The sequence below is a fragment of the Oncorhynchus gorbuscha genome, linkage group LG12, assembly GCF_021184085.1.
Source record: "Oncorhynchus gorbuscha isolate QuinsamMale2020 ecotype Even-year linkage group LG12, OgorEven_v1.0, whole genome shotgun sequence".
NCBI classification, from domain to species: domain Eukaryota; kingdom Metazoa; phylum Chordata; class Actinopteri; order Salmoniformes; family Salmonidae; genus Oncorhynchus; species Oncorhynchus gorbuscha.
The window spans coordinates 68,451,198-68,470,526 of record NC_060184.1 but is presented as its reverse complement, the minus strand read 5'-3'; the positions used below and the strand labels follow the sequence as shown (position 1 = coordinate 68,470,526).

At 47.2% G+C, this 19,329-nt stretch overlaps 2 protein-coding genes across 7 annotated transcripts; one reads left to right on the top strand and one right to left on the bottom strand.

Annotated features, from left to right (window-relative positions):
- The first annotated feature begins 465 nt into the window (after nucleotides 1-465).
- On the top strand, nucleotides 466-6,673 carry spice1 (spindle and centriole associated protein 1). Of its 2 annotated transcripts, none has more exons than XM_046290833.1 (17): nucleotides 466-856; nucleotides 969-1,016; nucleotides 1,099-1,245; nucleotides 1,474-1,576; nucleotides 3,064-3,182; nucleotides 3,251-3,345; nucleotides 3,508-3,656; nucleotides 3,779-3,904; nucleotides 4,059-4,351; nucleotides 4,438-4,569; nucleotides 4,700-4,829; nucleotides 4,914-5,054; nucleotides 5,154-5,614; nucleotides 5,781-5,955; nucleotides 6,042-6,117; nucleotides 6,317-6,377; nucleotides 6,474-6,673. In XM_046290833.1, the coding sequence occupies exons 1-17, from the start codon at nucleotides 761-763 to the stop codon at nucleotides 6,525-6,527; spliced, it is 2,406 nt and encodes an 801-aa protein (XP_046146789.1). In that variant the 5' UTR covers nucleotides 466-760; the 3' UTR covers nucleotides 6,528-6,673. The 2 variants fall into 2 exon arrangements, with proteins under 2 accessions (XP_046146789.1, XP_046146788.1); XM_046290832.1 differs by having other exon boundaries at nucleotides 6,039-6,117.
- Nucleotides 6,674-9,218: 2,545 nt separating this feature from the next.
- LOC123991303 lies at nucleotides 9,219-13,556 on the bottom strand. Of its 5 annotated transcripts, none has more exons than XM_046292765.1 (8): nucleotides 13,454-13,556; nucleotides 13,102-13,159; nucleotides 12,654-12,968; nucleotides 12,511-12,531; nucleotides 12,132-12,383; nucleotides 11,852-11,983; nucleotides 11,500-11,736; nucleotides 9,219-11,416 (listed from the first exon to the last, which is right to left on the bottom strand). In XM_046292765.1, exons 2-8 carry the CDS (start codon nucleotides 13,133-13,135, stop codon nucleotides 10,056-10,058), a joined length of 2,352 nt encoding a protein of 783 aa, XP_046148721.1. In that variant the 5' UTR covers nucleotides 13,136-13,159; nucleotides 13,454-13,556; the 3' UTR covers nucleotides 9,219-10,055. The 5 variants fall into 5 exon arrangements, with proteins under 5 accessions (XP_046148721.1, XP_046148720.1, XP_046148722.1 ...); XM_046292764.1 differs by having other exon boundaries at nucleotides 12,654-12,971; nucleotides 13,454-13,554; XM_046292766.1 differs by having other exon boundaries at nucleotides 11,557-11,736; nucleotides 12,654-12,971; nucleotides 13,454-13,554.
- Between the last annotated feature and the right edge of the window lie 5,773 nt (nucleotides 13,557-19,329).

The window sequence follows — 19,329 nt, the reverse complement described above, 5'->3', positions numbered from 1 at the left end:
AACTTAACCAAGATAGATAACAGCCAGTCGTTTACAATGGGGAACAAGTGAGTCATAGTGGCAAACGAGCAAGGAAGTGGGCAGAGCCAAGCACGAACTAGCGAGATCCTATTGGGTTGTTCTAGGATATCTGCATATTTCCGTTAGGGAACGCCTACTTTGTTAAGAACCCGTGTGCAATAACTCAATTCGCCTTTGAGCACCTTCTAAACAACGCGATGTTGTAAAAAGTTTGCAAAGGGCAAATTCTACTAAACTTAGTCCACTATGTTCATACCAGATTGTAGTTTTGGGAACAGAAAACTGTATTGAGATCAAATATTTAATCGATGAGAACATTTGCAGAATGTCGGCAAAAATGCCATAGTGGGCTTCCTTTCACTACCATATTTGGTAGTGAGTGGAAACTTGAAGCGGATGCTTCACATTTATACAATCAGTGAAATATCTGTGTCATTGTTCTATCTGTGGTGTCGTTTGATTGGTAACTAGGAGCTTACACATTTCACCCAGAAGCGCGCAACAACTGTTGAACACAGCGCCACTCCACAACGGAAATAAAACAATGAATACAGCAAACTAACTAAACACTTTGCTACAGTTAATAACCTAGTTTGCCAGCAAGCTACCAACTACCTAGTTTAAGAGTAGCTTGCGTATGACTTTCATTGAAACAACTCCTGGCAAACAACATAGCTAGGTAGGCTAACGTTAGCCAGCTAATCAGACATTTTCTAGCTAGTTATCGTTTTCTTCCCAGATGTCGTTTACGAGGGTGGGCCGCTTACAGCACGGTCAAGGAAAACGACCTGCTGTGCGTCCCAAGAAGGCCAATGCCCCGAAGAGAGAGTGGGTGGTGAGTGTGCTAGTAGTTGCTGTCCCTGTCATGGAATCAACTTTGCCAGCAGGGGAGAATGAAGAGATACATTTATGCAATTATGATGACTACCATCTTCTGCTAATTTCAGAGCACCGTCCATGACCTCTCTGTACACAAGGCTTCACCGGAGGAGCTGGTAAGAGAGACATGTTGTTGTTTTCTCTCATGTTGTTAGTTATCCTAGGTCAGTATGCCTACTCATCTCTCTTCCTCTTCAGAATCGTCGTCATGAGATGCACCGGTCCCAGAACCGAGTGGTGGCCCAGTGGGAGCTGAGAGAGAGAGCTCTGAGACACAGGAGGAAGAAGGACCTCCCTGGTAGCCCAGCTCCGCTAGACCGCGCCAGCCTCAACATCATCAGAGAGGTGAGGAGTACAAACAGACCTCATGCGTAGATCATAGGGGTATCTCACGTAAATCTAATTTGACATGAAACTACTTTGAAATTGCAAACTCAAGTCAGCTCGCAACTCGGTGATCACTTACATCCCCTTGATTCCCCACAGATGTTTGTTGAATGTTGTTTATATTAGATAACTGCAGATTAAACCTTCGTCTTCACACTGAAGACTTGTTATCTCATTGTGCTGTAGGTGTTCTCAGATCAGTTTCAACTGCAGGACGTTCTGGCCCGGTCAGACAGAGCTATGGCTGTGGTCAAAGACTTGTTTGGCGACGCGCCTCGCAGGCAGACCGGTATGATACAGCTCTTATCCTGCAATGGATTAATGAATGGCTTTTCAATGTGTTTTGATCATGTGTTGGTTATTGTATGTCTGTGTTTGAATGTTCTCTATGCATCTTACAGGGTTTCTGTTGTGGCACCGGACATTTGAGAAATTTACCAGACCCATAACTTGATTAGGGCGTCCACCCGCGTTGCTCCGAATAACTGAAAGCACATTTAGATTATGGTAATTCATATTAACATGCAACTCGATGATGGAACTACATGCATCCTTACCAAATTCCAATGCGCACTTTGAATATTTTAGAATAAGTGTCCACATTTACTTTTCCTCAGCCAACAAGATGAGTAATGAACAGCAAAATCACAAGCCTTGGTCAATCTACTATGCCCCATAGTAGAAACGTTGACCTATTCTATTGGTCAGCTTTTCAAGAAAGAGAGCCTGTTCCAAACACTCTGGGACAGTTGTGGGATGATGGATCCCAAATTCAACCAGTAGGCATAGACTACATAACAAAACTTTAAAAAGCAATGAGTCTGATGCAACAGATCAGAACGTTTCGCTTAAAATGTTGACAAACTATTATTTCTTCACATTATAAGCAATGCGCAGGAGACTTTTCACAAATGTTCGTTCCATGATGCAATTAGCAGGAAAACGCCGTTGTCAAAAGCACACCACACATGCGAGACGTTTCATGTGACGGAGATGTAAATATCCATTAGAAATGTAGAAAGAGGGGAGATCTAAAGATGCAACAACTAACATGGGTTGATAATATGACTAGGATTGTGCCTTTGGCTACTGGACAATGTAAAAAATAAACTTGATTTGAAAACCAATAGAACATGAGAGAAATAGTCTACTGGTTTCAATGGCATATGGAAGTTTTAATACAATAAATGCCTCTATGGACGTGGTCTGATTTTGGCCAGGCTGCTTTGAAGCAAGGTTAGACATACCTCATATGTAGCAAAACGTTCAGGATTCAAAAAATTAGGTCTGTTTTCAAAATGCACACGGCCTCCATTTCATTGCAAAGTGGTGTGTGATGCACGGATGAAGCCAAAGCGCGCTCCAATTACCAGTTGATGAATACAAATACTAGTTATTTTTAATTGTGGCCATCAAAACTTTTTAACACACAATTGCATTTAGAATTGTTGCGCACTGATTGTGCCTATAAAGGCAGGTTTCAGTCTAGCAGCAACGAAACAGCTGTTTGAGATGCTGTAGCAGAAGCTCTCCTGCTGTCTGCACTCTAATAAATAACATGCCTAACGAGTATACACGTGCACCTTTAGACCGGTCAAACGTATTTACATCGACTGGTATTTCCATCAGTTAGCCTAATAGGCATTATTTCACAATGGGATTTTTATTTTTCTCCCGGTCAATGTTTTTATTGTCTTAAAGCTGGTTATAACTGACCGGTTAACAGAAGCTCTAAAGTGTTGTTGTGAGTGATTTTGTATTCTTTATTTTTCTCAGGGTTCCCCAGTGTTACCATGGCTCCAGACTGTGGCTCTGACTCAGACCTGCCTGTCCTGCAGAAACCAGAGGCCCCAACACAGCTCTCCCTCCTCAGCCAGTCCATGATGGACCCACAGGTACTGTTCTCTTTCTCTTTGTGTTTGTGTCTTTTTCCATTTCTTAACATATGTATTTTTTATTTCAGGCTCTGAATGAGCTGGAGGACTCTGTTGAAGACCATAGTGATGAAGAAACTGGCCATTCTGCCTCTGTCAATTTCAACTCCAACATGGATACCAGGTAACAACGCTGACATTCTGCCAAACACTTACCAATGACCACACGCACCCATTACAAATGATTATTTGCCAGACAGCAGCCCCCCACACCTCTCTGATTCAGAGGGGTTGAGTTAAATGCGTAAGACACTTTTCAACAGCTCACATCCTTTTCTGTTGTCAGTTACAAGGTGTCTACCCGGAAAGTGAAAGCCAAGCCTTGTACTAGAGGGAAGCAGCAAAGACTCCAGTGTAACTCCAACCTCCAGGGGGCAGGAGGAGACAGCCCCCCTCAGACTCCCAGTGCCTCAGGGGGAACCCAAGTACAAGCAGGTAAGAGGACAGATTGTTTAACTGGGAAAAAGGATGGATAATGTGATGTATTATACATCAACTCTTACTCTCTATTTTCTCTCTCTCTCACACCCTCATTCTCGTTCCTCCTCTCTCTCCAGCTCTGAATGCCACAGTAAAAGTCCAGCGGTTGTGGTCCAGACAGCCCCAACCCCAGCCTGAACCTGGGGAGCATTTCACCCTGGTCACTCAGGTCCTGAACCCATACCCTCCTCTCACCCGCTCAGGTACGACTCATAGTGCATCACAACAACAGTCAATTCATCAGGTACTATTCTTTAAAGTTGACTGAATTAGTGCACATTAATGCATAGTAGTGCAGTAATTGGTTCATAGAGGCATATGTTAACATGTTTCTCCTATGTGTCTGTTTCTATGCAGGCAGGAAGAGCCGGTCCTTGAAAGCCAGTAGGGGGCGCAGTACTGAGTCAGGTCTGGATGGCTCTACCCTAAGCTCTCTGAGTGGGAACCAGTCTAGCCTGGGGATGCTGCAGGGCTTGCTGGGTCAGGTGGAGACAGAGCTGGATGGCCTAGGGCTAGAGGAGCCTCCCAGAGCCTCAGAAGCAGGGGAAGGAGAGGGGACGACGGGGCCAAAGCACAGCACACATGGCCTCACAGGCTTCTCTGTGGCTCTGGTGTCTACACTGGGCCGCCTGGCTAGACTACTCAGACAGGTATGCCTAACGACTATTCGACTGGTTCTCTGTGTCTATGTTCTGTTCTGCCAGTATAAATGATAACTTTGTCCCCTGTGGGTCAGAGAGAGGAGGAGGCTCAGAGGGAGGGAAAGGAGAGGAGGAGGCTGGAGGTGGAGGTGAAGGAGCAGAGAGGGATGATAGACGCCCTCACCGCAGAGACCCTGACCCTGAGAGAGGAGAGTGCCGCCCTGCAGGTCAGAATAGACATCACACACAGTATCTCTCTACATCACTTCTACCTTAAGAATGGCTTCCAAGGCTAATTCATGTTTCTTCATATCATTATGTGCGATGAAGAGGTCTCTAATAGTGATTTCCCTCCAGGCAGGTTTGCAGCAGCGAGCGTGTGATCTGGAACAGAGGCTGGACACAGTGGTGCTGGTTCTGGGGGGATTGGGGGTACTAGGAGGAGACTGGGACTATGAGCCCCAAGAGACTGGCAGCATAGCTACAGGTCAGTACACACACACACACATGGTTCACTATACTTTTCCTCAACGTGTTATGAGTATTGGTAAAGACTTGTGTCCCTATGCAGGCAGTGAGTGGGAACCGTCCTATGATGCAGACACTCCTGTACCCTCCTATGAACAGAATCAGACCGGTCTCACTCTCAACCCTGCTGTGCTGCTCTCTCCACCACGTCAGAGAGACAATCGGCCACACGGTCACACTTCAGGTAACAGGTCTCTCTCTTCCTCTTTCTGGGTTGTCTATTTGGTTCTACTCTGCTCTCTTTCTTCATGTTTTCATTCTGTCATGTTGCTCTTCTCCCCAGCTGTTAATTCCCTGGCTCTTCACCACGTTCCCTCTCTCCCTGTGACCCGGGGCTCCTGTGACGACCTCCAGACCTTCAGCTTTGCCCCCTCTCTCTTCAGCCTGCCCCGCCCTGCCCCTACACCCCCTCCAGCCGCCACCCCAGACCCCCTCCCTCTCCTCTGCGATCCGTCCCAGGGTGCCATGCTGTCTCAGATTGCCGAGCTGACCCGTCAGAACGCCCTCATACGGAATCAGCTGGGGCAGTTCCACCCCGCTACTCCTCCCTCCGGGTCAGAGATTTGTGAAGGTCAGAGTTCAGGCAGGGGGTCTGTCTCCAGCAGCACAGGGAGACTGACTCCCCAACAGGGCATGGAGAAGAGAGGCTTCGTTCCCAGCAGTACAGGCAGAACAACACCGCAGCGTGAGGCAGGGAGAGAGAGGGGGACATGGTCCTGTGGTGGAGAGCAGCAAACACAGCAGGTGAGGTCACATCTAACAGAACACTCACTGTCCAGATTTCAGGTCTCTTGAGTACTGTACAGTACGGCATGATAAACATTCCATGAGCTGAACATACTGGTGTCTTCAATCAAGTTTTGCATGAATGACAGGTGAAGTACCTGCTGTTTCTCTGTGTCTCCTACAGTCTGTGGTTCGTGAGGGCCCAGGCTGTGAGAGCAGTGTGGAACAGCGTCTCCTAGAGCTCAACAGGCAGAGTGCAGCAGCCAGGAGCAGACTGCTGGAGCTTATAGAACAACAGAGACAGAGCTCCTCCTCAGCCAGAGTTTCCCCCTCAGTCTCCCCCATACCTCCACTGTCAGGTCAGGCAGCTGTGTGTGTGAGACAAGAGGTGTGTGCTGTAACCATCTCCACACAGTATTCATTACTACTTTCTCCCTCTCAGCAGCAGGCCTGAGCCCAGAGTCATCCATGCTGCTGCCTGAACAGGACCCCTCCCCCCTGGGCAGCGGAGGTAGTAGACGGTGAGTCTGAAATAAGAACTGTATTCATTAGGGAGGACTGTACATTTAGAGAGAACCGTAAATGGGACAATACAACACTGACTTTAGATCTGTGACTAGGACATTTCATTCTAACCGACTCGGCAGGTGATGTGGATGAAGGGGTCAGAGGTCAGGGGAATGATGGTCATCTTGACTGAGGCGGTCCTGTGTGTTTCAGGTCTGCTGGTGGGGCCTCTCCACAAAGCCTTGGAGGACAGTCCAGAGGCAGCAGGACTCCGGTACACACACACACACACACTGGTTCATCCTATTTGTGGAATGTTTAGTATTTTTTTTAAGAACGATCATACAATTTTCCCTTTTGTCCAGTACAGGTGGACAAGCTGAAAGGAGAAGGCTGGTTTGCGTTGTCCACACATGTAAGATGAACAAGTTAAGAACTGAATACAGAAACTCCCTGCAACTTTTGTAACTTTTAGTAGAGGTCACTTTAGACTTAAAATGTTGTTTCTTTACCCTGTTTTTACCTATGCAATTTTATTATGGTTGTGAATTAAAACTTTTGATAACTGTGGTTGTGTTGCTGGTGCAGACATTATTTTCTACCTCATTGTATACACACGATAACACAGCACAACTTTGCCTGAGGCCAGTTTCAATATAGTTTAATAGCACTGTATAGAAAGGCTTTTTAAATAACTGGTATATGAATACATTTATGTTTTTTGTAATTTAACAGATGCTCTTATCCAGAGAGAATAAGTCAGTGTATTCATCTTAAGGTACAGTCGAAAGTTTACATACACTTAGGTTGGAGTCATTAAAACTAATTTTTCAACCACTCCACAAATGTCTTGTGAACAAACTATAGTTTTGGCAAGTCGGTTAGGACATCTACTTTGTGCATGACACAACTAATTTTCCCAACAATTGTTTACAGATTATTTCACTTTTAATTCACCGTATCACAGTTCCAGTGGGTCAGAAGTTTACATGCACTAAGTTGACTGTGCCTTTTAAACAGCTTGGAAAATTCCAGAAAATGATAGCTTCTGATAGGCTAATTGACAACATTTGTATGTGTACCTGTGGATGTATTTCAAGGCCTACCTTCAAACTCAGTGCCTCTTTGCTTGACATCATGGACAAATCAGCCAAGATCTCAGATTTTTTTTTTGTAGACAGACCACAAGTCTGGTTCATCCTTGGGAGCAATTTCCAAATGCCTGAAGGTACCATGTTCATCTGTACAAACAATAGTACGCAAGTATAAACACCATGGGACCACGCAGCAGTCATACTGCTCAGGAAGGAGATGCATTCTGTCTCCTAGAGATGAACATACTTTGGTGCGAAAAGTGGAAATCAATCCCAGAACAACAGCAAAGGACCTTGTGAAGATTCTGGAGGAAACAGGTACAAAAGTATATCCACAGTAAAACGAGTCCTATATCGACATAACCTGAAAGGCCACTCAGCAAGGAAGAAGCCACTGCTCCAAAATCGGCATAAAAAAGCCAGACTACGGTTTGCAACTGCACATGGGGACAAAGATCGCACTTTTTGGAAAAATGTCCTCTGGTCTGATGAAACAAAAATAGAACTGTTTGGCCATAATGACCATCGTTATGTTTGGAGGAAAAAGGGGGAGGCTTGCAAGTCGAAGAACACCATCCTAACCGTGAAGCATGTGGGTGGCAGCATTATGTTGTGGGGTTGCTTTGCTGCAGGAGGGACTGGTGCACTTCACAAAATCGAAGGCATCATGAGGGAGGAAAATTATGTTGATATATTGAAGCAACATCTCAAAACATCAGTCAGGAAGTTAAAGTTTGCTCACAAATGGGTCTTTCAAATGCACAATGACCCCAAGCATACTTCCAAAGTTGTGGCAAAATGGCTTAAGGACAACAAAATCAAGGTATTGGAGTGGCCATCAAAGCCCGGACCTCAATCCTATAGAAAATGTGTGAGCAGAACTGAAAAAGTGTGTGTGAGCAACAAGGCCTACAAACCTGACTCAGTTACACCAGCTCTGTCAGGAGAATTGGGCCAAAATTCACCCGACTTATTGTGGGAAGCTTGTTGAAGGCTACCCGAAACGTTTGACCCAAGTTAAACCATTTAAAGGAAATGCTACCAAATATTAATTGAGTATATGTTCTGACCCACTGGGAATGTGATGAAAGAAATAAAAGCTGAAATAAATCATTCTCTACTATTATTCTGACATTTCACATTCTTAAAATAAGGTGGTGATCCTAACTGACCTAAAACAGGAATTTTTTACTAGGATTAAATATCAGGAATTGTGAAAAACGGAGTTCAAATGTATTTGGCTAAGGTGTATGTAAACATCCGACTTCAACTGTAGCTAGGCGGGACAACCACATATCACAGTCTTAAGTACATTTCCTCAGTTATCAGCGAAGTCGGTGCTGGTAGGAAAAGTCGGGTGCAAGGTTTCTATTTAAATGTTTAATTACATTATGATTGAACTATATCAGCTAAGGTACTGTGCATTGTTGGGACAAAAATAGAAAACATAATGCTGCTGTGTAGGTTGATAGATAAGTAACTGAACAAGGATTGTGAGTGAGAGAATGAACACGGTCTATGTCTATGTCTCGCTCTATAGCTGGGATTTAATAACATTGGAGTCCGCCACACCTCATCATGCTGTACATGTGAAGACAGCTTTCTGGTTCTGGTGCTGAAGAACCTTTTTCAATCATGTGGGTGCCATAATCTATGCCTGAATACCAGCTTGTTGCTTCTGGTATTAAATCCCACCAAGTGAGACTTCAGCCCATTTCGGATGCGATTAGTTTTACTGGGGGAACTCAGGTAATATAATTATGTGCACATGCTCAAATCACCACATCTGTCATTTTAGTCCTGTCTGAATCTGCCATGTCAGTCATTTTTACTTGGCAGGAAGGTTGTTATCCCAGCCCCTAAAAACCTACTGTTTTTCAGAAAACTCCCAGGTCCTCTGATAATACTAATCCCGTGTGAATCGTCATCCTTGTGTTTTGAGTTAAACAGGTACTGCGCCCAGTGTGGGTAAGAATTTAGGAACAAATTGATGCGTAAAACAAAGTGCACGTAGCCTACAGTTGAATTAACCGTTTTATTTTCTTCACAAATCAACTTTCCTAGAGACATACTTCTCTTTTAAATGAAGTGGATGATATTGTGCCAATGAAAAGATAAATTGCCAGATCCATCAGGTAATTAAGTGTCTGCGTAGGTTACAGTTCATGGTTCTTAGTGATATGCATTATTATTATGACTTTCTCTGAACTGAAGACCATCATGCCCATCGTAGAGCCTCCAGGCCTCTGTCATAACGGTACATTTTGAATGAGAAAAAAACAACATTTACAGGGGCAGTTTGGTAAAACTAATCCCGTCCGAATCGTCCATAGGGTAAAACTAATCCCGTCCGAATCGTCCATAGGGTCAAACTAATCCCGTCCGAATCGTCCATATGGTCAAACTAATCCCGTCCGAATCGTCCATAGGGTCAAACTAATCCCGTCCGAATCGTCCATAGGGTAAAACTAATCCCGTCCGAATCGTCCATAGGGTAAAACTAATCCCGTCCGAATCGTCCATAGGGTAAAACTAATCCCGTCCGAATCGTCCATAGGGTCAAACTAATCCCGTCCGAATCGTCCATAGGGTCAAACTAATCCCGTCCGAATCGTCCATAGGGTAAAACTAATCCCGTCCGAATCGTCCATAGGGTAAAACTAATCCCGTCCGAATCGTCCATAGGGTCAAACTAATCCAGTCCGAATCGTCCATAGGGTCAAACTAATCCAGTCCGAATCGTCCATAGGGTAAAACTAATCCCGTCCGAATCGTCCATAGGGTCAAACAGACATGCTGGGGCAATAATTACATAACCTACGTTCCATAATAATACTAGTCCTGTGCGAATAGGGTTTTTAGAAAACTTCACAGTCCCTCTCGGCCACAGCAGAGATCCTCCTTGTCTTGTAGATGAACTTGACCTGGCAACGTGTCCCTGGGGTCGTGACACTGAAGCAGCAGCCCCCATCCTGTAGTGTGGCGGAGTGTCTCTGAGACACCTGCTCCAGCTCTGTCCCGCACTCCCTCCCCTGCCTCTCCTCTCTCATCCACACTGTCTCGCCCTCTACTGCCAAAACCAACACTGTCCCCCCTAAACCCTGCACCTCGCCCACCCCCTGCTCCTGCAGTCCAGACACACGCACACACTGCGGCTCGTGTACCTCAAAGTACTGGCCCCTGTCATAGCCGCGGCAACTAACACTGATAAGAAAGGAGGCTGGCTCGGAGGTGACAAATTGGAGGACTTCCTCTATCCCGTTGTCGATGGCGACTGGGCCCCTGACCCTTTCTCCCCAGCGTATCTCTGGCCCTCCGAAGATCCGTACTTTCTCTGGGACAAGCTGGAAGCTGTGATGCTCCCCTGGCTTCAGGTAGCTCTCCAGACCCAACAGAGTGTCTTTATGCAGCTCCTGTAAGTTAAGCAGGCCCCACCTGACCGGGTCATACTTTACCACAGACAGAACCCTGTGTCTCACCCCAGCATCAAAGCTCTGGGGGCCGAACGCCGGCCGGGCCAGGGTTGAGCAGATGTGCTGGGTGATGGTAGCAATAGGAGCCTGGGAGAGATCTATGGAGGTAGTGCTTTCTTGTGGGTGCACCCTGTCCAGCAGACGTGTGATGCAGAGGCAGAGATCTCTGTACTGGATGGGGAGACCAGCTGGGACTGGGTGCTTAGAGGGAGCTCCGTGTCCCAGTGCTTTGCGGATGACCCGTGCAGGCAGGCCCTGGAAACGGGTGACTCTATGGAGTCTGCGAGAGCGGCAGGGGTACACAGCCCCCTCTTCAGGAGGGGAGAGGCGCAGACTGTCCTGAAGAGGGTGGAGATCACGTAGCAACTGAGCTAGTACTGTAACACTCTGTAACAGGCTCTCAGTTCCCCCGTCTGCCCAGCATTCCTCCAACTCCTGGAGAAGCTCTGTCTCCACTCTCTCACTGTCTCGTAACAGACGGACAGCATCCCTAGGATCCCACAATGATTCCACTGCAGCCCCAGGATCCTCCAGAGCCTCTGCCATGCTGTCCCACAGGACCAAACTAAAGATGTTCCACACTTTGTCTATGTGGTCCCCAGTGTGGAGATGGTCCCCAGCTCGCAGGTTGTGGTCCACAGTACAGAGGTGGTCCCCAGCTTGCAGGTGGTCCCCAGTGCGGAGAAAGGCCTCAGCCACAGACAGCAGCTTCAGTAACATACATCCCCTCTCAGAGAGCAGCACCCCTAAAAGCAACAAAACAGTTACTGATAGGTAGATAGAGAAGTACCTGATACAAATAGACAAATAAGTAAGTAGTGAGACATACGCTGTGCTGTGCACTCTGCCACCCTATTTAGCAGCCTAGAGGCATCCTGGGTCTTACTGAGGAAGAGGGTGACCAGGGCCCTGAGCTGAACGATGTCCCCCACCTCAACCTCCTCCAACAGGCACTCTCTGACGGTCCTCCTGGGCAGACCCACTGCCACCCCCAGCTCACACACATTCAGCCTGGCCCCCTCACCTGGAGCCACAGCCAGCAGGGACAGCACCTGCTGGAGCACATCTGAGAAGGAGGGGGAGGTGACACAGTCAATTGTTTATTCTATTTTCAATCTGAATCTATCTTCTGCTTCTGATCTGCTTGTGTTATAATGATAGTTAACTGGTGTGACCTTTACCCGAGAGTATGTGGGTGTCTGGGAGAGACCGACCTTTCCCATCAGTCTGTCTGGTCTCAACTGCTGTGTGAGTACTACATAACCCATCATCCTTCACTTCCACAGGAGTACTACACACCCCAGGATCCTCCACTGCCACAGAGGTGATATAAACTTCATGACCACTGACCAGAGATATCAGGCAGAGCCTCTACCAGCCCACTGACTGAAATACAGACACAAAACACGAGACAGAATTAAAAAGTAATAAACTTGTTATAACAAGTTAATAACAAGTCACCACTGATGTCCGAGGCCAGCTGTGGGTCTTCGCTGCCCAGTGCCTGGTAGAAGCTACAGCAGGCCCTCTCTCCCTTGGACAGACAGACGGACAGGAGCTGGTGGGTCTGCTGGTAAGATGTGGGCGCTGCCTGGACCTGGTCCAGTTCAAACTGAGTTAGTGTGCCATTAGAGAACAGCTCCAGGGAGACTGGCAGGACAGAGAACCCCAACCGGCCACACAGGACTCTGAGCTGGGCCTGCAGCTGACGCTCTGGGGAAGCCAAACAATACAACACAACTCTGAATCAGATAGGAGATGACCAATGCCAGATGATTAAAACACCTATGCATACCAACAGTCTGACCCTTTCAGAAAGAGGTCCTCTGCATTACCATACCTGTGGGTCCACGCTGAATATCTGTGGGGGAAACAAAAGACATCAAATATCGTCTTAAGACTCAAGTTTGCTTGTGGAAGATGAAATTAGGTAACTATATTCATACACATTCGTCATGTGTTCATACACTTGCCCTTCCATACCTGCATCAGTTCTGAGCCAGGCTCTGAGGCGCGGGTAGTGCTGCTTGCATCTCCCGAGGCACTCCATGAAGCCTCTGGCCCCAGCCTCGTCCATCTCAGCCTGGACAACCTCCAGCAGCCTGCGTGCCCGGCCCTGAGGGGTCCTCTCTGCCCCCACCTCAAAGTAGTTCTCCTGGGAGAGCAGGCCGGATGCCAGGGTCCTGTCCAGCAGGGGGGCCAGGTTATACAGGGAGGCCACCAGGAGCTCTCTGGAGGCCAGCAGGTGGGACTTCACAGGCTGCTTCTGCCCCCCTGGAGGCCCCACTGGGCCTGGGTCTTCTGTCAGGAAGGATTGGAACAATCATTACTTCATCTTAGAAGTTATTCAAGCAGATTGGTAGTTAAATTGCGGGACAGTGTGTGTTTCAAACTACACCGATGTGCACGGACAAGGGAACACACCCTCTACCTAGGTCTGGCGTTGTGGGGAATTCCATCACCATGTATACTGATCCGTTGCAGGCAGCCTGGCAAAGAAAACAGTTCATTTAGATAGTTTTTTTATTTAGCAAACTTTTTAATTGTGAATTCTACATTTAAATCACAGGTACATCTGGAACTTGTAACGCTAGCTTTCTTTCAGTCAACTTCCTGGTTTAGCCTATGAGCATATTTCTGTCAAAGTTGACTGCAGAATGTCTGCCTTTTGCCCTTTTCCCACCAAAAAACGACATCCTCAAACATGACAACACTGACTATAATAATTTGTCTCTAAACTAATATACACTAGTACACTTAATGAAACGAGTAAATTATCCTACCTGAATGTGTGGAGTATCGAAGAAGTTGCAGCGCGCAGCAGGGTTAGAGGACTACGGTACCCAACATGCTTTGCAATTAGACAGTCCCTCTCCCAGGGTTGCCCGGCAACGAGGCGATGCCAAAGTTGATTTATATATTTATATATATATATTTATTTATTTTCTCTCTTTTTTAATTATGCCAAAGAAGATAGACGTGTGGCTGTCGTGAGAAGATTTGATTCTCACGGAATGCTGACATTAATAGCTACAACCAATGACATAATTTGCACGTACATGTCAATTCTGACTCCAACTTTTGCAAGGTAGTTTGCACGGGCCGAAAAAATGTTATGCATGTGTGGCAATTTCTCAACGCTTGAAATGTCTTGAACAGATGAGATGACTCCGCAGAAAAGCAGGAAGCATCTCAGGAAACAGATCTCACAAGCTGCTGGCCTCTGCCCATCCAGAGAACTTCCCCAAAACTAGGTCAGGGTGCAGGAAGCACAGACACGGGCAGAGGGCCTTCAGGGAAAGCTAAAGGTAGGAATATTACTGTACATTAGCCCCCTTGACTTCTGTCGCAGCTCCTTTAATTAAGTCACCAGAAAACAGGTTTAGGGGACCATCCACATTCAAGTAGTCCACCTCAATAATTCACAACATGCATTACATGTTTATTCCACTAGATGGTAGTGTTTTACCTATAACATAATTACATTGCCACTAGATGTTGCAATTCTACGAAATTGCCAACAGATTGGGGTGTCACAACCAAAAGAAAATCTATATGAAGGTCAATGGGGAAATATTTGGAGATAGTTGGGGGGCTTTAGTTGACATTGTGGACTCATTGGAACCAATGGCACAAAATAGGGAAATAAAAGCAACAGTTGATTTGCTGCGATTGATATTGTGTAATCTAATTGCATATTAGCTAACTTCGAGGAAGCAAGAAAGTCTACAATGTCCCCAAAAGCACATTTTCCCCCAAATATTAGAATAATGATATGATAGTACCATGATCAGTTTCTAAAGCCTTCCCACTAATGTTCAGTCCAAGAAAAACATAGACAGCTATTGTAACAAAGTAACATAGACAGCTACTGTAACAAAGTAACATAGACAGCTACTGTAACAAAGTAACATAGACAGCTACTGTAACAAAGTAAAGTGCTTTTTGATCTTTTAGCCACAAATCATTGTATCAAGTAGTAATTCAACAGACTATATTTATTTTATCATCTCAGGTGTGCACTATGCTATAATTATGCTGTGGTGTGGAGGTTGCAGGGCTAGTGTTGAGAGTAGAATAGAGTGGGGAGGAAGGAGAGAGCAGTTACTATGCCATTATAGCCAGGGGAATAGAGCTTGCCAGCTTGTAGTCAGTCCTAAAATATGTAAATGAGTTACCTCTGGTTTGTTCAGCCATTCCCATGGGGGGAAATGAATGGAGAAAGAATGGCGTTTTTTGATCAATGCTGAAAATAAGGTCTGAGGTTAACACAGGCTTAGGAAATCTTATACGTTTTGTTCTATGAGATAATATCAGCCAAGTAACATGGCATTCATGAATTATGAAGCATTTGTGTGCTTTATGTGCTTGTTTTGATTACATAAGTGCTTCAAAATCCACAAAAAGTGACGTCTGCTGATGAAGATTATCTCAGTACAAAATGTACACTGTGTACAAAACATTAAGAACACCTGCCTTTTCCATGTCATAGACTGACCATGTGAAGGCTATAATTTCTTATTGATGTCACTTGTTAAATCCACTTCAATCAGTGTAGATGAAGGGGGAGGAGACAGGTTAAATAATTAATTTTAAGCCTTGAGACAATTGTGACGGATTGTGTATGTGTGCAATTCAGAGGGTGAATGGGCAAGATGAAAGATTTAAGTGCCTTTGAATGGGGTATGGTTGTGGGTGCCAGGTGCACCGGTTTGAGTCAAGAACTGCAACGCTGATGGGTTTTTCATGCTCAACAGTTTCCCGTGTGTATCGACGGTGGTCCACCGCCAAAAAGACATCCTTCCAACTCGACAGAACTGTGGGAAGCATTGGAGTCAACATGGGCCAGCACCCCTGTGGAACGCTTTTGACACCTTGTATGGTCCATGTCCAGGTGAATTGAGGCTGTTCTGAGGGCAAAGGGTGAGTTGCAACTCAATATTAGGAAGGTGTTCTTAATGTTTGGTATATTGAGTGTTTTGAGATCTCCTAAGCCTGTGTTTACCACAGACCTTATTTTCGGGGGTTTATCCCAATGAATCGTACATTTTCCCATAGGCTTTTGCCGACGAGCCATGGCGGAGTTAGTGCCTACAAAAATGCGCCATTACTATTGCTCTCCATATCTTAAGGAGTAGATCCGTCAGATAATAACTGTGCTGCAGTATAAAGAGGCCTGGAGTAGTGGTGGTAAACACAGGGTTAAGGGTCGTCACGGGGATGCCAGGGGAGCAGGAGGGGCTTATTGTGTTCTGTGCGACTGAGTGGAGGAGGGGATGAATGGGGATTAACCTTGCCCCAGTGGCTTGCTATACCCCCCCCCCCCTCCCTCACACCCCCCTCCACCCCACCCAGAGACCTGGGGAACATTGTGGGAACCCTCTCCTTCATCTGCCTCTAAGCAGTCAAGGGAGACTCCCTTCGCCACTTCTACTCCAACCGACCTCTCCACATAACTGTGCACACGTTTGTCCTAATGCATAGGAAGTGGGTGAAATTGTATATAGCTACTCACATAGGGTATACTATATAAACATTTGCATACACATGTACAGACACAGTGGCATTTTCAAGGAGACAATGACGCTCACAAATGCTTACATGTGTAAGGCCTGAATCTTATAGTTGCTTGATACACTCAGATACAAAGTCAACCGTTACAACACACTGTTAAGAGTCAGACACACACACACACACACACAATGCCAATGTGAGGGGGGAGACTGCACAGGCACACACACACACACAATGCCAATGTGAGGGGGGAGACTGCACAGGCACACACACACACACACACAATGCCAATGTGAGGGGGGAGACTGCACAGGCACACACACACACACAATGCCAATGTGAGGGGGGAGACTGCACAGACACACACACACACACAATGCCAATGTGAGGGGGGAGACTGCACAGACACACACACACACACAATGCCAATGTGAGGGGGGAGACTGCACAGACACACACACACACACAATGCCAATGTGAGGGGGGAGACTGCACAGACACACACACACACACAATGCCAATGTGAGGGGGGAGACTGCACAGACACACACACACACACAATGCCAATGTGAGGGGGGAGACTGCACAGACACACACACACACAATGCCAATGTGAGGGGAGACTGCACAGACACACACACACACACAATGCCAATGTGAGGGGAGACTGCACAGACACACACACACACACAATGCCAATGTGAGGGGGGAGACTGCACAGACACACACACACAATGCCAATGTGAGGGGGGAGACTGCACAGACACACACACACAATGCCAATGTGAGGGGGGAGACTGCACAGACACACACACACACACAATGCCAATGTGAGGGGGGAGACTGCACAGACACACACACACAATGCCAATGTGAGGGGGGAGACTGCACAGACACACACACACAATGCCAATGTGAGGGGGGAGACTGCACAGACACACACACACACACAATGCCAATGTGAGGGGGGAGACTGCACAGACACACACACACACACAATGCCAATGTGAGGGGGGAGACTGCACAGACACACACACACACACAATGCCAATGTGAGGGGGGAGACTGCACAGACACACACACACACACACAATGCCAATGTGAGGGGAGACTGCAGACTGCACAGACACACACACACACACAATGCCAATGTGAGGGGGAGACTGCACAGACACACACACACAATGCCAATGTGAGGGGAGACTGCACAGACACACACACACACACAATGCCAATGTGAGGGGAGACTGCACAGACACACAATGCACACAATGCCAATGTGAGGGGGAGACTGCACAGACACACACCAATGTGAGGGGGAGACTGCACAACACACAATGCCAATGTGAGGGGGAGACTGCACAGACACACAATGTGAGGGGGAGACTGCACACACACAATGCCAATGTGAGGGGGAGACTGCACAGACACACAATGTGAGGGGGGAGACACACAATGCCAATGTGAGGGGGAGACTGCACAGACACACAATGCCAATGTGAGGGGGAGACTGCACAGACACACAATGCCAATGTGAGGGGGAGACTGCACAGACACACAATGCCAATGTGAGGGGGAGACTGCACAGACACACAATGCCAATGTGAGGGGGAGACTGCACAGACACACAATGCCAATGTGAGGGGAGACTGCACAGACACACAATGCCAATGTGAGGGGAGACTGCACAGACACACAATGCCAATGTGAGGGGAGACTGCACAGACACACAATGCCAATGTGAGGGGAGACTGCACAGACACACAATGCCAATGTGAGGGGAGACTGCACAGACACACAATGCCAATGTGAGGGGGAGACTGCACAGACACACAATGCCAATGTGAGGGGGAGACTGCACAGACACACAATGCCAATGTGAGGGGAGACTGCACAGACACACAATGCCAATGTGAGGGGGAGACTGCACAGACACACAATGCCAATGTGAGGGGGAGACTGCACAGACACACAATGCCAATGTGAGGGGAGACTGCACAGACACACAATGCCAATGTGAGGGGGAGACTGCACAGACACACAATGCCAATGTGAGGGGGAGACTGCACAGACACACAATGCCAATGTGAGGGGGAGACTGCACAGACACACAATGCCAATGTGAGGGGGAGACTGCACAGACACACAATGCCAATGTGAGGGGGAGACTGCACAGACACACAATGCCAATGTGAGGGGGGAGACTGCACAGACACACAATGCCAATGTGAGGGGAGACTGCACAGACACACAATGCCAATGTGAGGGGGAGACTGCACAGACACACAATGCCAATGTGAGGGGTGAGACTGCACAGACACACAATGCCAATGTGAGGGGAGACTGCACAGACACACAATGCCAATGTGAGGGGGAGACTGCACAGACACACAATGCCAATGTGAGGGGGAGACTGCACAGACACACAATGCCAATGTGAGGGGGAGACTGCACAGACACACAATGCCAATGTGAGGGGGAGACTGCACAGACACACAATGCCAATGTGAGGGGGAGACTGCACAGACACACAATGCCAATGTGAGGGGGAGACTGCACAGACACACAATGCCAATGTGAGGGGGGAGACTGCACAGACACACAATGCCAATGTGAGGGGAGACTGCACAGACACACAATGCCAATGTGAGGGGAGACTGCACAGACACACAATGCCAATGTGAGGGACTGCACAGACACACAATGCCAATGTGAGACTGCACAGACACACAATGCCAATGTGAGGGGAGACTGCACAGACACACAATGCCAATGTGAGACTGCACAGACACACAATGCCAATGTGAGGGGGAGACTGCACAGACACACAATGCCAATGTGAGGGGGAGACTGCACAGACACACAATGCCAATGTGAGGGGGAGACTGCACAGACACACAATGCCAATGTGAGGGGGAGACTGCACAGACACACCAATGTGAGGGAGACTGCACAGACACACAATGCCAATGTGAGGGGGAGACTGCACAGACACACAATGCCAATGTGAGGGGGAGACTGCACAGACACACAATGCCAATGTGAGGGGGAGACTGCACAGACACACAATGCCAATGTGAGGGGAGACTGCACAGACACACAATGCCAATGTGAGGGGAGACTGCACAGACACACAATGCCAATG

Excerpts from the sequence above, each read along its gene's own strand:
- spice1 (XM_046290832.1), top strand. The coding sequence starts at position 761 with ATGTCGTTTACGAGGGTGGGCCGCTTACAGCACGGTCAAGGAAAACGA. Across the intron at positions 5,956-6,038 it reads CCCCATACCTCCACTGTCAG|CAGCAGGCCTGAGCCCAGAG; the intron begins GTCAGGCAGCTG and ends TCTCCCTCTCAG. Across the intron at positions 6,378-6,473 it reads CCAGAGGCAGCAGGACTCCG|GTGGACAAGCTGAAAGGAGA; the intron begins GTACACACACAC and ends TGTCCAGTACAG.
- LOC123991303 (XM_046292764.1), bottom strand. The coding sequence starts at position 13,135 with ATGGTGATGGAATTCCCCACAACGCCAGACCTAG. Across the intron at positions 12,532-12,653 it reads CTGGCTCAGAACTGATGCAG|ATATTCAGCGTGGACCCACA; the intron begins GTATGGAAGGGC and ends TTTCCCCCACAG. Across the intron at positions 12,384-12,510 it reads TATTCAGCGTGGACCCACAG|AGCGTCAGCTGCAGGCCCAG; the intron begins GTATGGTAATGC and ends TGGCTTCCCCAG.